This window comes from Bufo bufo, chromosome 6 (genome assembly GCF_905171765.1).
Source record: "Bufo bufo chromosome 6, aBufBuf1.1, whole genome shotgun sequence".
Taxonomy (NCBI): domain Eukaryota; kingdom Metazoa; phylum Chordata; class Amphibia; order Anura; family Bufonidae; genus Bufo; species Bufo bufo.
Genome location: NC_053394.1, coordinates 326618185 through 326635838, shown reverse-complemented (window position 1 = coordinate 326635838; position 17654 = coordinate 326618185). Strand labels below are relative to the sequence as shown.

General features: G+C 39.1%; 1 protein-coding gene across 3 annotated transcripts in view; it reads right to left on the bottom strand.

Moving 5' to 3' along the window:
• The window catches only part of MYH7B (myosin heavy chain 7B), a 59142-nt gene that overhangs the window by 20568 nt on the left and 20920 nt on the right, over positions 1-17654 (bottom strand). For 2 of the 3 annotated variants that reach the window (XM_040434952.1, XM_040434951.1), the window contains exons 7-19: positions 17084-17180; positions 15529-15552; positions 14959-15051; positions 11446-11509; positions 11057-11155; positions 10267-10370; positions 8493-8631; positions 7347-7465; positions 6622-6771; positions 5001-5171; positions 3245-3424; positions 2054-2189; positions 299-375 (exon numbers count right to left, since the gene is read on the bottom strand). In XM_040434952.1, the coding sequence (XP_040290886.1) occupies positions 299-375; positions 2054-2189; positions 3245-3424; positions 5001-5171; positions 6622-6771; positions 7347-7465; positions 8493-8631; positions 10267-10370; positions 11057-11155; positions 11446-11509; positions 14959-15051; positions 15529-15552; positions 17084-17180 (1453 nt within the window). The remainder of the gene's footprint in view (positions 1-298; positions 376-2053; positions 2190-3244; positions 3425-5000; positions 5172-6621; positions 6772-7346; positions 7466-8492; positions 8632-10266; positions 10371-11056; positions 11156-11445; positions 11510-14958; positions 15052-15528; positions 15553-17083; positions 17181-17654) is intronic. The other variant, XM_040434953.1, reaches the window with a different exon arrangement.

Sequence of the window (17654 nt, the reverse complement as noted above, 5' to 3'; positions counted from 1 at the left end):
GTTACCAACATTTTGGATCATCGCATATCTGAACGCAGTTTTTAGGTTTGGGTTTACGTAGAGACATTTTAAAGTTGGAAAATACATCCATCCATCTAGTTCAAACTAATACCTGAGAGACACGGGTCTATTTACCATGCGGTTCAATGATTGGATAACCTGCAGCTTTTATTGTACAATTGACATTGGATTAGATGAAGGAGGCTGGATGTACTGCGCTACTACATACAGTTGACAACTAACAGTATAATGTATGCAGAAGCTTAGCGATGAATGGTGATTACACAGCAGAAATTACCTTGTGAAGTTGGGAAACTGTCTGGAATGAAGCTGCTTTCTTTCGTTTTTCTTTCACTCCTGGCTTTTGATGTTCATCTGTACAATAAAAATAGCGTAGTATTGTGTTAGTCAGAAAAATCTGACATTAAGTGCTGTTAAAAAAGAAAAAAATAGCAAATACATTTTTTCTGGTTTGCCAGTAAAACTATAACCACTATAATACTTTTGTCCTTTTTTTTTTTTTTAACAAAAAAGTATTGGAAGGGGTTGTCCGTTCTCACCGTGGAAATGATGCCGGGCTCAGAAATAGGCGAGCGGGCCGGCGTTCCACTAACTCCCATTGTAGTGAACGAGAGCTACGTGAACGGCATTGCAGAACAAGCTACATTCGGTAAGACCCTCCTGCTTACATGGTGGTGCATATGTCAAGCATATCCATAGTTGCCCATGGAGGGCAAGAGAGTGTCCTTTTGATCCCTCCAGGCTAGTATACATCGGTATATCGTTTATTTTTGTGCTGTATGGATTAGTTTAGTCTGTTGTACTATACCATATAGTAAAAAAAAAATGCATTCTGCGTGGTTTCTCAGGCATCAGTCAGTGGTATACATCAGGTAATCTTCCGACATATTCCTCAGACAATTACTGAAGATATCATTATCGTAATCAACGGTAAATGTGGCCGGTTTGTTGCAGACTTTTCTACATCACTTTCCTGTATCTAAATGGCCAAAATATAGTGTTCACCAAATGTTTTTGGTGAACAAAAACATGATTTTTTTTTTTTTTCTATTACTGGAGTGCTGCTTCTTTTCTTATATTGTGGCAGGTATATTGGATTTGGGTCCATGGAAGGGAAGCACTCTTGTACCTGTAAGATTCAAAACTAATTCACTGATCCATTAGGCCAGCTTCACACGAGCATATCAAACCCAGGAAACACATTCCGTGTGGGAACAGTATTTCCCGGACTGAACACTGCTCCACTGAAGTGAACTCGCAGTGTCATAAGGATTGATGATGCTGTGAAGTCCCGTCACACCAGGGGTCTACTGAACTGTGTAGTCCATCATAAGTCATTATGATCCTGTGAGTTCACTTCAGAAGAAAAATCTTCAGTCCACTAAATACTACTCCCACAAGGACTATGTTTCCCAGACTGAATATGCTCCTGTGAAACTGTGTTTGCAAAAATTCACGCACATGCTACAGAACCAACCCTATTTGGATGTATGATACAATATCCCTATTAATCCTGTTCAGTATGAGCCATTCCTAAACTGTATATGTGTGTTTTCAGAAAACTTTTGACCTATCACAGTGACATATCGGATGTTTTGCTTGCTGGGGTCAAGTTACTGAGTCTCCTACCAATCATGAAACTAAGGGGCAGAAGTGCTGTGCCCCCCCCCCCCCCCCCCCCCCCAAACTGTGATAGGCTTTCCTCTGCTTTACTTGGAGAGAGAAGTGTGTACCTGTAAGGTTCAAAACTAATTCACTGATCCATTTAGGCCAGCTTTTCACGAGCATATCCAACCCAGGAAACACATTCCGTGTAGGAACAGTATTTCCCGGACTGAACACTGCTCCACTGAAGTGAACTCGCAGTGTCATAAGGATTTGTAAACTGGGTGCACTTGGCTGTCCAAGGAGAACGGGGCAAAGTCAATCATCGCAAAATGCACTCTCAAGCAAGGGAGCTCTTTGCTGATTAAGCACAATATGTACTGAGATATCTATCCATCCAACATCCTCTAATACATCGGACTATTACCTGCATAGGAGGCGCTGACATACTTTTCATACAGGCCGGCCAGCAGTTTGTTGGAGGACTTCTGAAACACACCTACTACAGTTTCGTTCAAGGGATCCTTGTTTTTGTCCAACCATCCCATAATGTTGTAGGGCACCTGTCCAAACAACAAACTTACTGTCAATTTTCAAATGCCATAATTATAAATGTTCTCAAGTAATAAGGGAGGCAAATTAAGAAAAAAAAAAAAATGAAAATACAAATACCCTTGTGACATTTCTTTTGCCACACATGCAAAAAAGTCATGACAAAATAAAAAATAAAATGCAATCACTAAATTTGCTATTTTATTTTTGTGACAAAAATAAAATGAAAATTGCCTTTTGTCATTTCATTTTCATTACCATACTGGTATTTTATAGTCAAATATTTTTTTTAAATGGGAAAAATGGGAAGAGAACTCAAACGTCACTTTGGTTTTGCCATTTGTTTATGAACTGCATAATAAAATGAAAATGCGATATGCCTTTAGTTTTCCTTTTCAACTGTGATATGTAGATGTGACAAACAAAAAATGGATGAATAAAAAGTAAAGTGACCGTTTAAGATTCAGCTTTCAGCCCTGATTGCGCTTTCAGTGTGAAAATAAAAATGAGCAGTGCCACCTACTGCTGATTAACTTTTCATTTCACACTTTGTGCAATATTTAAAAATATGTTAATTAGTAGTGGGCTTGGCTCAACATGTAAATATATGTTAATTAACCATAGGTGGGGCTAAAACCACTGAAGGACACCTCTCTGCATGCCTAGACTGTAACAGCAAAGTCGGTTAAGGAACTACTAAGGGAAGGCGCAGAGGCAGGGCATAGCATGCTGGCCTACAGCAGACAGCATTGCACAGTGAACTGAGGGCCGCTACTAGTGAATCGCAGCCTTGTTCGGGAACCTCACATCTTCAAGAATGGCATGCTGTGTTCGTGACAAGAGTAGGTCACTTGTTACTTACTTCAGCCTGCCAGCAGGGGCGTTGTTAGGGCCTTCTATCTGGGTCCTGGGCCCCGAATCACTACACCACTGCCCTGGACCTCTGTCAGTGCTGGGCTATTACAATAAAGCTCTATTTATCCACACCAATCATGCTGGTACTGGCGCCATACCTGACAGCCCTGAGAGCAGTACCCACTGCCCTTAATATATAGCTGAAACTCACCACTCCAGCATAATGGACAAGCTCGAAATGAGGCTCATATCTGCGCTTCTTATCTACTTTTGGTTTCTGGAAGTTAGGAGATTTTCCCAAATGGTTGTCATAAAGCTTTGCTTTGAAGGACATGTCGGATGCTTTGGGAAACATGCATTCTTCTTCCAGGATGGAAAGGATACCTAGAGGCTGAAAACAAAATGGCATGTTAATGCAATGAATATGAATGTGCTAGTCTAAATTTTCTTGTAGTATATATTGAGGGTAGCACCTCTTTTAGACTGAGCAACGCCCATCTGTTCCTACACTGCCCTGAAAATGTAGGCTTAGATAAGTCCAAGAGAGGCGGTATATTAGTGTTAGGGAGCCATCTGCGGAAGCCACCTTGACGCCTGGTAGATGGGCTTGACACACGTTTGATCAAAATGTGCGCAATGAGTGTCCATTTTTCCATTGATAGTAGGTATAATACCACTTTAATTTAGAATAATCCCTATTTCTCAGCTCTATTGTTTGTATGTGTAAAGTTGTGCAGCCCTTTTTTTTTTTATCAACCATGTTTGCTTAATGGATATGCACCTGTGACTATGAATGTGCTAGTCAAAATTTTCTTGTAGTGTAATGTTAATATGCAAGCTTATGCTGAAAAATTACCACAATCTCTCCTACAATTATTGCTGTATTAGGTGGGGTCTAGACCAGGCAATAGATGTCTGTCTGATCTAGAATAGGTAAAGCCATTTGAAAGGAAATGTGTCAACAAAAATTATCTGCTAGTTAAAACCAGACACACATCCTTTTTTTCTGATCTGCTTTTATTTTCTGATTACAAAGTTTTTTATTTTATTTTCTGAAGATGATCTGCTGTTAACAGCATTTAGAAAATTGCTTTACGGCAGCCCCATGGGTCATGGACACAATGGTCTGGAGGAGACCTCATTGACTTCTATGGGAGAGTTTTCTAGGCAGGGTCTGTGATTTGTGCAGAGGTCATTGTACAAGGGAAGAATAGATAAGATTTGACAATCGCCTATCATGAGTGGATCCTGTCTTACCTATACACAGGTGATATAATTACAGGCAGGATTAGAATGACAGATAAGAAGATAACTGCAGTAAAGTGATCTGTGAAGACCAACAAGTGGCACCTATTATTAGGCTTAGTGGCCAGTGCGAAAACTGCAGGATTTTAGGGGGTTCAAATATCAATATTGACATGGAAAATTAAAAATTCTTTAAATATATGTTAAACATAAAAATGTGATTTAAACAATAGGCCCATCTCTTATAGGATAGCTACCTTTCATATGGGGTCAACTTTCTTTTCCTTTTGGAGAGAGGGCTAATTTGCATACCATTTGTCAAAAGAATGCCATGCCAATTTTATACTTATTTCCAAACTAAAATGACAGGTCTTAATAAATGTGCCCCAACCTCTTTAAACATTTGCACAATTTGGTAGATGGCTATACCGAATATTACAATTGAGGTAGATGAACATAGTACACTCTGTCACTGGACAGTATAGTAGATAAATACTCCACTATTCAAAGTTGTGTGTGCCGTAGTAATTATAGAGTGATTTTAGATGTTTTCCACCATGGCAAGATTTCATCCCTTTGCATTGTAATTAATTTCCAACATCTAAACATACCCATAGAGCTCTTATCCACTGTACCACAAGATTTCTAAATATCCTGAAGTACCACAACACTGCTATATGAGATCTAGGCGATTACTGATAATACATCGTATTTTGTCATACCTTTTCTATAAGATCAATGCAAGCCTGTAAGTCAAGTCCAAAATCGATGAAGACCCATTCGATTCCTTCCTTTTTGTACTCTTCCTGCTCCAGGACAAACATGTGGTGGTTGAAAAACTGTTGCAGTTTCTCATTGGTAAAGTTGATGCAGAGCTGCTCAAGACTGTTATACTGGAGGGAAAAATACAGTAAAACGTTGATGACCAGTGCAGACAAATATACTACTTGTGATTGTGTTGGTACCGAGCTCCAAATTCACATAACCCATTACTATAACTACATAATGTTTTCACTTTATGCTGCACAGTAATTTCAATTTAGATTACAGATGTGACCAACTTGACATTTAACGCATCACGAGCCACTGAAGTGAGTGGTATGTTAGACGTCAAATGTTGATTTAACATTAGCTACATTCAGTAGTGGGAGAATATTTATGGTTTGGATTAGGTTCACGTCGCGTTTTTGCCATTCTTTTAACGTATACGTTAACAAATGGCACAGACAGATGCCATAAAGTAGCATCCGTCACCATAAAGTTACATTGTAAAATTTTTTTTTATAAAAATTAGACATTAATGTATACGTTTTTTTTACTGGACTCTGCAGGATGGAAAAGTGTTGTGTGCGGGGCTTTTGTATGCCTTTTTTCCCCCAACGTATATGTGAAACGGATGTCAACAGCGAGATGTGAACCCACCCTTGAAGAATTGTCTCTAGAGGCTACATAGATGTCTTACTTAAAAGGATAAGTCCACATCTGCAATAAAAAATGAAGCAATTCTGCAACCTGCCAAAAATCTCCTACTGTTTTGTGTCTACATCCCCTAAGCTAGGCCCATGTGTTTCCATGTCTCCTGCTATCATTCTCCTTCTCATCTTTTCCTATTACCTGCTGACCTATATGTACAGTTAGGTATGTCAGCAGGAACAGTAGACCCAAAAGGGTAAGAACATTTTTAATCGTCTGTTTGCAAACTTGCTTCATTTTTATTGTATAGTTTGTTTGTTTCTTCTTAGTATACATGTGGTATACTTCACCATATCTGCTAGGATCCATATTCCTGCAAAGTGGGCGACCTCAACGTTTATGATGAAGGAAGAATCAATTTAGTTATAATATATAAATCTATGGAGGCCACCAGAAAAAGATCACAAAATCATTTTGGCAACCATGAATTTTCTACGTAGCACAAGACACGTTGAACCCTTTAACTATGATATTCTTACAGTGGCGCGCTTTTTTTCTATGTTCTTTTCCCTTTCAATTCTGTCATTTTTCATACCAGTTATTGTCTTATTTGATCTTTGTATACTTTATCAATGCATATTTGGATTGTTCATCAATATTCTCTGTTGCTAAGCTCTCTGATTATGGGATATGTGTATTGACTGGGATATGTCGACTGTGTTTTTTGCTCCTGAAAAACCTAATAAAACTCTTTTTCAAACTACCTGTATCGAGTAGTAATAAAGAATGGGAGAGGAACTGATTGCTGTGCAGTTACGAAATGGGTTATTACACAGGATCCTTAGCATGAATACATTTCAATGCTAAAGTAGTGCTGTGAGCAGTTATAACAATCTGCTTATATCTAGAATTATACATGCAATAAATTACCTCAAATATTTCAAAGCCTGCAATGTCCAGCACTCCTATGAAGAACTGTCTGGCTAACTTGGTGTCCAATGTCCTGTTAATTCGACTAACTAGCCACTTGAACATCCGATCATAGGTGGCTTTTGCTAGGGCACCAACTGCGAATACCACCTATAAAAAAAATATTAACACACATATTAAAATAGTGTAGTGAAATGATAAAATCATGTTGGATCAAAATACAATTGGGGAGATTTTTCAACGCAAGTACTCCAGAACGCTAAAAATGCTGAGGAGTGGCCGAATCCCCACCAGTTACCCTTATAGTCAATGGGCTCTGGCGGTGAACAGTCGTATCCGGGCCTCTATACCTGAACCTACTTTAATAATGGTAGACACCATCTGCCAATAGGCAAATCAGTTCAATATCTGACTTTTTTTTTTTTTTAACCTTGTGCCACAAATTATGCTTATTTGTCCCTCGGTATGGAAAAGCGTAGAAGACTAGACTTTTCTATACAGTAAAAGAGAAAGTGATATGCAGACAAATACCAGCCCACCATATTCAAAAAGGACTTTTTTTTTCACGTGCCCTGGGTGGATACATTTGGGCATAGGCACCTGCCACTTTCCTAAAGATGAAGTAAAAAGGAAATGTGACTATGAGTCCCCCAATGATGAGTATGACACACAAATCTATTTCCTACACACAATTGTATATGACTACAGTATTTAGAAGTACTTACCTGTTCCACATTCTGACCTTTGGTCACATATTCATTGCCAATTTTCACTCTGGGGTGGAGCAAACCTTTAATGAAATCAGCTGAACTGATTCCCATAAGGTAGGCAGCCTTGTCAGCACCTGCACAAGTTAAAGGATACACAGCAATAAGACATGTAACCAGAAAAGTAAACAGGTCAATAGCATTTTAGAGTCAAATGATATAGTTGAGAATTATTTAATGATCCTGATGTGACAGGCTGGATTAAAGGGGTTATCCAACTTATCCCATGAATAATGTAAAAAATGAAAATCAGACATCATGTAGTACATGGCAATCTCTTTCTAACAAAGCTAGAACCAGCCCTGTACTTCACATGGATCCAGAGATCTCCCCATTCATTGCTCTGCTAGATTTATATCTAGCTGTCAGCTCATGGGGAGTGTCTTTTCTGCTGCAGCTAAGGGGGCGTGTCTCAGCTCTGCCTATCACAGCTCAGGAGGCGTGTCTCAGCTCTGCCTATCACAGCTCAGGAGGCAGTTGAAGGATAAAACTGAGCATGTGCGGCCTTCTCAGTGAGCAGGACAAACAAGTAAGAAAAAAGAACAAACTGCAGGTGGCGCTATACAGATACATTTTATTGAATAACTCAGTGGCTATGCAAAATGTTTAATGACATCCATTTATAAAAGTATTTAGATCCAGGTGCTGGTTTAAAAGCTTTTGAATATTTTTCGTGGGACAACCCCTTTAAGTAAAACTACATACATAACACTTTTTCAGATTTTTTTGCATTGTTTTTATGTGAGAATGGGGATTATTTACAAAGACTGGCTTTTTACACCAGTCTTTGTTTTACCCCTGCAGCTATTCATAAATTAGTTGCACCTCTAGCAGTGCATGCACCTGAAATGAAAGCTACTCCAGCCCTTGACTGTTTTCAGCTGTAAAAGATAGTAAATTTGCCGAAGGCCTGGTCACACCACTTCCGAGTGGCGAGATCGGCCTAAGAACACCTTATTACACCTATTTTTGAGGCAAAAACTGGTGTAAAAATGTTCGTAAATGACAAATATCTATAAAAATATGGAGCTTCATTGGCCTCCTTACAGCAGCACTCTGTTGTGTGCTTGAAACTTTAATGATGCAGGTTGACAGTATACCTACTTTCAGTGCCGTCGGCCTCTGCTTGCTCTTCCCTCTGCTTCTGCTTGAACTTCATGTTCCCTAAATGCATGACAGCACCAACTATTTTATAGCTGGTTGTCTTCTCTTCCTGAATGAAGCCTAAAATATCCATGGCGTGCTGTATGAGAAAACACATAGAAATGCATAAAATACTGTGAACACGTTTAAAATAAATAAAACACTTGTCAAGTATAGTCTCTTTAACACGAGCGAGTTTTCTGTCCGGATGCAGTGTGTCTAGTGAATGCATAGCATTTGGCCTGAATCCTGACCCATTTGTTTCAATGGGTCTGTGTACATAAGCATCGTTTTTACATCATCTTTGCGTTCAGTAGAAATCGCAGCATGTTCTATATTCTGCGTTTTTCAGGATTCTGCGTTTTTCAGGCAGCCCTGGCTCGATAGAAGTGAATGGGGCTTGTGTGAATAACGTAAGGTACTGGATGCAATGTGTTTTTCTCTGATGGATGCTAGGAAATATAGATTGTCATTCTTCAGTTTTTCTTCACATGTGTGAAAAACGCATGCAATCTGGACGGAAAAAATGCGTATACTGAACGGAATCACAGAAAAAACTAATTGAACTTGCGTGCAAAACCATCAGTTTTTACTTGGACAGATCTTGACACAATCCATATCGCTCGTGTGATAGAGCCCTTAATGTTTAGAAACTTGGGATGTCATTTGTCTTCAGTGAGCTGAACTGGTATGCACCACCTAATAAAATGTCTGCCTCCACTGTGCATCATTATACAGGGAAACTTAAAGGGGTTGGCCACTTTCTGGCTAGTGTTGACAAATGTATATGAAGATGAGTACATATATGGCACTTACTAATATAGCCTTTGCTGATATTCTGTGCCGTTTGCCATATTTCAAATGCCATGTTTCTTTGTTGGGCAAATCTTCTGTGCTGGCCACATAGAGGTCCTGTCCATTAGATGGCCGTTGATGGAGGGTCTCATGACCAGGCATATCACACAGTCTCCTCCATTGTAACACACTGCACACTGAATGATTTTCTTGGTCACGTGACTTTCCATCAGTGACCATTTTATAGACAGGACCTCTGTGTGAACAGCACAAAAGACTTGGCCAACAAGGGGACATACCATATGGAATTTTAAAAAATGGCATAGAATTTCAGCGCGATATTAGTAAGTGCCATACAGTCACATTGATCTACAGTAGCTGGAAAGTGTCCAACCACTTTAAACCTGCATCATAACAGCTGTCTGCAGATGAGGTACTGGCTTAGCTACAATCCTAAATCCTGTCTGAAGGACTGTTTAAAAGGTTGACCATTGACTTAGGATAGCTAGATAGGATAGCTACCTTACATCTGGGGTCATTAGAAGCACAGCTTTCTTTTCCTTTTAGAGAGAGGGCTAACTTGCATACCATTTGTCAAAAGAATGCCATGCCAAGTTTATACTTATTTCCAAACTAAAATGACAGGACTGAAACCAGTAATCTTCTGGTAAATTTCCCCAAATGATTCACAACATCAACTTGAAGAAATGTAGATACCGGTAATTGCCCCAATAAGATAACTTTCAAATCAAGGTTTATTGGTGCACTCACCATTATTAGGAAATGTATTTATGTATGCAATGTGTATGATGTTGCTCACCCAATAATCTACCATTTGGACTTTATTCTATGGACGCAATCATTTGCATATCCACAAGTTAATCTTATACATAATACTCCTATTGTCAATGCATATGCAGGAATTATTCATTTCACCTACATCAGTGGCCATTAGTTCTTCTCCGTCATCCAAGTTGTCCACTGTTGTTACTCCTTGTGAGCAAAAGTGGTAATCGTAAGGGTTGGTGGAGAGCAGAAGCATGTCTATAAAAGATACACATTAAGATAAGGTCATATAAAGGGAATTAGATAGATACAGATATTTTATACATGAATGCACTATAGACGTCAGCCATTAGAGAAGTGTGTTGCGGTAAGCTATGTCTTACGTACAGTCACACGGTGCTAGAACATTAGTGTATACAGTGTAGGGATTCTCTCTGGTAGGCAGGGTAAGCGGACGCAGTACAGAGGCAAAAACCAGTTTGTAAAGCAAAACTTCAGTGTTTATTCACACATAAGGTATAGCCCAAAACGCAAGTCACTTTGCAGTCTTGGTGTTTGTTCACACACACGAAAAGTTCATAAAGCAAGAAAGTCACCTTATCTCCTGTGTGTTAGTTCACACCCTGCTGGCAGTTCTGCCTCGTCAAGTCCATAAGCAGGCTTTAGGAGGCCTGTTTCCCATACACCCGGGTCTCAGCCCTCCAACTCGGCACAAGCCTCAGATCCCAACACAGAGATCCCCTCTGCTGATCTCATCCGTCTTTTAAAGGCAGCTAGGTGTTGCCAAAACCCCAGACCGGCACCTGAGATCCAGTCCGGTGTTTGACCCCACCTGGCCGCCAATCAGTCCAGCAGCACACACTGGGAGGAAAATACCTGTTTTCCCAGACAATACCCTTCACTGTGTCACAACAGACATATACATGGGACATGGTTTCTTTTACCTTGAAGCTCTGGCTTCTTCCCAGACAGAATCTGATAATATATGTGGTAACTTCTTTCCCCAGGCTGCTGAAAAATCACTCTTGATTTTTCCAGGAGATCTTAAAATAAAATAGGCATAAAAATAGAAATTAAAATTCTCATAAACCCTCTGATGAATGAGCTCTATTCTGTCTAACTAGACATGAAATAACTGTTATGTGACATAATACTTAGATAACTGGAGGGCCATTGCCCAGATATGGCAATCAGAAATTCGGGCATGTCATTCATTGCCTAGATCTATTTATGCTACTGTCATTTTTTTGTTACAAACCTATATGTAATACAAGCTATCCTCCTGTATAAACAGCACTTTATCTGATATAATTTACTGTACAATTGTACTTACATATATCAATGTCAGCAGAAGACAGCTTCCCTGTAGTTCCAAAATGGATTCGAATAAACTTCCCCTATGTAAACAAAGGTAACTGAATATCATCTTAAAGCACAGACATGCAGTGTCCAGATGCTGTAAATTCCCAGGAAAGCTCCCTTTTGGCCTATGTTGGGCTTGTGTATGTCAATATAACTTTTTGTATTTGCTGTATGAAATAATGTACAGAGGCATCCAGTAAAAAACATATAACACAAGGTGCTTTTATTATTATTTTTTTTTTTTACAGTGCAGACCTTTAGCTAATACCTACGACTGACACTGTAAAACACAGTGCGAAAACCCATTAGTATTATTGTTCACTGTGCATATTTCAGTCATCCTATGTTGCCATTCAAATTACAGTGTCTGGACTGGGCACTGTATGAAGTATGCCATAATATACAGATATAGTACTACTTGCGGTACTATTAAGGCTACGTTCACACTTGCACTACAGTGCGATCAGCTGTGTTTCTGCCTGAAGCGCCGCACGACGATGGATGACCGCACCTGCTCCTGCGCTGTAGCAGAAGCAGGTCGGGGCCCCCCCGCTGGAAGTGATAGTGAGGGAGCCGAGGAGAAGCGCTTTATCAGCGCTTCTGCCTTCTCCTCAGATAGATGAGCGGCGCGATGAGCGGCTTGGGGCAGAGGAGTGCAGAGCTGCAGGGTCAGGAAACCCTGATCAGCTCTGCCTTCTACAAACTCCCAAAGGAGGCTGGTTTCCCCTGTAACGGAGGCTCCTTTAGATGCCCCAGTTACAGTGGAAATAGTACAAAAAAAAAAAAAGTTTCTCATTGTCTCCTAAAGGACTTACAGTGACCGCCTGGGGACAAATTATGTGGAAAAAAAAAATATTAAAAAAATTGAAAACTAAATAAAAAATATAATAAAATACAAATAAAAGAAATAAAATATTATGTGGCAAAAAATTGAATATTATAAATCTAAAAAGAAAAAAAGTTAAAAGTGCAAAATAAAAGAGTGTTCACTGTCCCCCAACAGTCTTTTTATGACAATTTGTGGAACATATTATGTGGCAAAAATATATTTAAAAAAATAATAAAAAGTGCTGAAAAAATTAAAAAAATTAGAAATAAAATAAAAAAATAAAAAAGAATAAAAAAAAATAAAAATAGATAAAATACAAATAAAATAAAAAATAAAAAGTGCAAAATAATGGAGTGTTCATTGTCCCCCAACAGACTTTTTATGACCTCTTGGGGGACATATTATGTGGCAAAAATATATTTAAAAGAATAAGTAATAAACCACTTATAAAAAAATAATTCAATAAAATATGAATAAAATACTAATAAAAGTAAAAAAGAAAAAGGTCAGTGTACCCCAAAGGTCTTTTTATGATCTCTTGGGGGACATATAATGTAGCATAAATATATTAAAAATTAAGTTAAAAAAAAGATTTAAAAAAAATTAAATTCACAAAAGAAAAAACACCCACACCAACCAAAACCGTCACCATTACCGCCCGATTCACATGAAACTATACATATTATATAACAAAACTGCCTACACAAAATAGGGAACTAATTATAATAATTTATTTTGGTGTCAGTCTGCATATTTAAAGAATAAGGAGCTGTAATTTGAAAAAAAAAATACTTTTTAAAAATGTTTTGTGCAGTTTCCCCCAAATAAATCTACTAAAAAAGAAATTATAAAGCCCTATGTGTCACGTAAAAAATTGTTGCAAAAATTATTTTGGCAGTTCAACAAATAAGATAGTTACAGCAATTTGAACCACTTGTGCTAAATCACAAAGAAGTGTCTGGTCATTAAGGCCTTTTCAAGCCTGGTCATTAAAGGGTTAACCAATGAGCTCTTCCCCACTAGTAAGTTAAAGCGCTTACTGGTTATTGCAGGGCCCCTATAAAGGGAGGAGGCGGTAATAATCAGTGAGTGCCGGCCTCTGCAGTTAAGAAAAGCGCTTACTGGTTATTGCAGGGCCCCTATAAAGGCAGGAGGCGGTAATAATCAGTGAGTGCCGGCCTCTGCAGTTAAGGAAAGCGCTTACTGGTTACTGCAGGGCCCCTATAAAGGCAGGAGGCGGTAATAATCAGTGAGCGCCGGTCTCTGCAGTGAAGGAAAGTGCTTACTGGTTATTGCAGGGCCCTGATAACTGGGGGCAAGAGGCGGTAATAATCAGTCAGCCCCGCCCTTTGCAGTGTAGGAAAGTGCTTACTGGTTATTGCAGGGCCCCTATAACTTGTGGCAGAGGTGGTAATAACCAGTTAGCGCCGGTCTCTGCAGTGAAGGAAAGTGCTTACTGGTCATTGCAGGGCCCCTATAACTTGGGGCAGAGGTGGTAATAACCAGTGAGCGCCGGTCTCTGAAGTGAAGGAAAGTGCTGGTTTATGAATAGGAGGCAGTATGGAAAGAAAAGGTTGCCACTTTTCCAGTAAAAATGATTTTTAACTAGTTCCTGCAGCATGGCCCCTGAAACAAAAGGTTCATACTTACCTGCTCCCTGCTGCTTCGGTCTTCTGCGCTGCCGCCGCTGCCTCCATCTTCCGGTCTTCGCACTGTTTACACCTGTCAGTGCATGACCATGGTCACATGCACCTCTCTAACCAATGACTGGCTTCAGCAGTGGCGTGCTGCTTGTGGCCACATCACCGCTGAAGCCAGTCATTGGTTGGAGAGGTGCATGTGACCATGGCCATGCACTGACAGGTGTAAACAGTGCGGAGACTGAAAGATGGGGGCAGTGCAGAGGACCAGAGCGGCAGGGAGCAGGTAAGTATAACTCTTCGGTTTCAGGGGCCATGCTGCAGGACGATATTCGGGACAATTACTGGGAAAAAGTGTTCATAGGAGCGCTCATATCTTATATCTGGCCAGTATAATTGTGCTGCTGCTGATCAGTCGATAAACAAGGAATCGCTCGCTTGTCGGCTGATTTGCATATTTTAGCAGGATGAAAGGTTTACAATTATTAGCAGCACATCTCTCTGTGTAATCAGGGATGGGCTACCAATAATCAATATAACTAAATGAAGGCGGAATGACTGTGATAGTGATCATTCCTCCCCAATCACTTTGCATTAGCTTGTGTAATAGGCTGATGCAAATGAGCACCAATCGACATTTTTTTAATTTGCGCCCCTTTGAAATAGAGCAATGTGACAATACAGCCCTCAGACCAAAAAAAGTTGTGCACCGCTGCTCTAATGGGATCAGGCCAGAAATCAAGCCACTCCTCAACATAAATGCCAGGAATCAGTCAGATAAAAGGCACTGTTGTGTCTCTCCAAAGACCGCCATGAATGCTGGGGAGTGGCCAAATATCCACCAGTTCCCCTTATAGTCAATGGGCACAGCCGTGTACGGGCCTCTATACTTGAACCTACTTGAATAATGGTAGACACCATCTGCCAATAGGCACATCAGTTCAATATCTAACCTTTTTTTGCACCTTGTGCCACAAATTGTGCTCAAAATATGTCACCCATACTTATCACTTACAAAGCGGGAGGAATTGTCATTTCTTAGGGTCTTGGCGTTGCCAAATGACTCCATTGCTGGGTTAGCTTCTATGATTTGGTCTTCAAGGGTGCCCTAAAGAAGAACAGAATATTGATTGTTTGGTTACAGATCTATCTAGGGGGTCATCTTTCCATGCATCTGATGGATGGGGCACAGTACGTGGATAAGAATGGATCCGTTATGGAATAAAGAGAGATCTTTCTTTCTCATCCTAGATAGCACCCTTCATCATAAGTTGTAAAGGTCCTATACACATTAGTGTATTGTTGTCTGAAGCCGCCATTTTTGGAGGGATCGGCCTACAATCTAAGACTTGTGTTTTCATTTCCTAATTTCTTCAGTGGTTTTTTTTTAAAAACGGTGTCTTCTTTCTTCACATAAAAAGGGCATCTCCCTTTGTAAACAAAGGGTCCCAGTAAAAGCTGAAAACAAGGACTGCAATATGTATTCTACCTACAAACTCGCTTAAAAGTCTCAATGTAAATGGTGGATTGAGGAGCAAAATGGTGCTAGCTGCAATTTATATGCAGAATACATTTATACACTCACCCCGGTTTTGGTGGCAGGAGCTTGCTAAAAGAAAAAAAAAGAGATCAAATATAATGAATGTAAAGTTAACATAACAGCAATGGTTAACTGATTATTAAAGATAACACCAAACTGCAAAAAGCTGTCATGTAATACATCCATGAAGAGCCACATTATACTTGATAAAGCTGCCACAAATGAGAGATGATGAAATCAATGATCGACACATCACTGAAAACAAGAAGTACAAAAAATAAAGCAAAAAATATTACAAAAAAGCGAAGAAGAGAATCATAATGGGTTAAAGAATAAGCCAAAAACAGCTGTATGGTATAAGGCAAAGCAAAAAAATAAAAAATTCAGTCTGCAAAAAAATGTCGACTAAAAGTCAATGTTTTATTCAAAATTAGATAAAATATGAGCGAAAATGGTTAATTCCAAAAGACTGGGGAAAAAGCAAGTGATCATAAAAAAATGGAAGAAATTTGGATTTGCAAAAGTAGCAATAAAAAATAAATAAAAGCGATTAAAGAATGTTTGAAGTATCATTTTAGTGGTTTTGGGATAAAAGAAGACAAAGGTAAATGTAAAATAAGAGATTAATGAGATTATTTATGTTGTGTTCTTATTCAGTACTTATGATCTATGATATTCCAGTATAGAGATTATTGCACATAAGCTATAGTAGCTTCCACCTGTCAACTTACAACACCTGCATCTTATATATATGGCTCTAAATAGTTACAAATGTGCTGTGAAAGTCCACTATTCTTGCATTACAATCATGGGTACCATAAATGTACCTGAAATTCTACATAGATCTAGACACCAGCACTGCCAATGATATCCTTTGGCAGTTTGGTGTTTTCCTGTCTGAGTGCTGTCCAAGTTTACAATGACCAGCTCCCGGACTCAACACTGGCCCCTTGAATTGAATGGGTGTCTTCACACGAGTGATTTTCCATCGGTCCATGCAGAGAAGATCGCTGCATGTTCTATCTCTGCTTTTTTGTCCGCGAGATTCACTCATTCAAATAAATGGGTCTGCAGGAAAAGTGGAGCGTACATGGACTCTGTTCTTATGTGGTTTGTGTAAAAATTTGTCTGTGTTCAGTGTCGGGAACACAGACAAGTTTGCAATCATCCTTCTGAAAGAGGCCTTAAAATTAGGCAAATTCTTAAAAAAAAAAAAATTCACCTCAGTGCTACAGCTGGGAAGTTAAAGTAGTACTTGGCAAATACTAAAAATCTATTATTAAATGGACACCAGTGGTTCTCCAGAGCCGGTCCGGTACTTGAAATAGCTCTGAACTGTAGCAAATAGGTGCAGGATCAACGAACCCCCTCCCAGGGCTCAACTTGTTCTTAACTAGATCTATAAAATGGTAGGGCTAATTATGTTTCTAGGAAAAAGTGCTTGTCTCAAATCAAAATGTATTATTATTGCAAGAAAAGGTAAATGGATAGACAAGAAGTAAGAAGAAAAAAGCAAAAGCAAGTAAAAAATAAAAATAAAAGAAGAATAAGAGGGTTGAAAAACGGCAAGGGAAGCGCTGCCAGAAAAACTCAGTCTTACGCTCTTCTTCCCGATCCCTTCCCCAAGGGCTGCCACAATAGCAAAGTACTGAATTACACGTTTCGTGTTAACAGTTTTGCCTGCACCGGATTCTCCGCTTAGGGTAACAGAAAGACGTGAGACGGTGAATGAAGGCAGAATGGTTAAAGGGAAACAGATATTACATTACACCAAAATAATGATGGACAATATAGTCTTCTGACCAATAAGAGGCGCTCTTTGTTTAAAATCACTCTGATCTTGCACAGACAAAGAAAAATCTAATCAATGAGTTATAGAACGGGCTTATATATGTATATAAAAAAAAGTCTGTAACGTCGCAACATGACAAGAAACATCAAAAAAATGACAGTTCAAGAGAACACAGAAATTCCAACTATACAAGACAAAAAATATGAAAATACTGCATAGACAGCCCATTGATAACATACTATTGATTAACATCCTATCTAATATACCATATTCTTTGTGTTTGCTTCATTGGCTTTTATGGGAAACATATATAAGCAATGAGTCCTTTTTTTCAACATGACTATAGAATGGGATGTCCATTCTTTATACTGGCATTAAC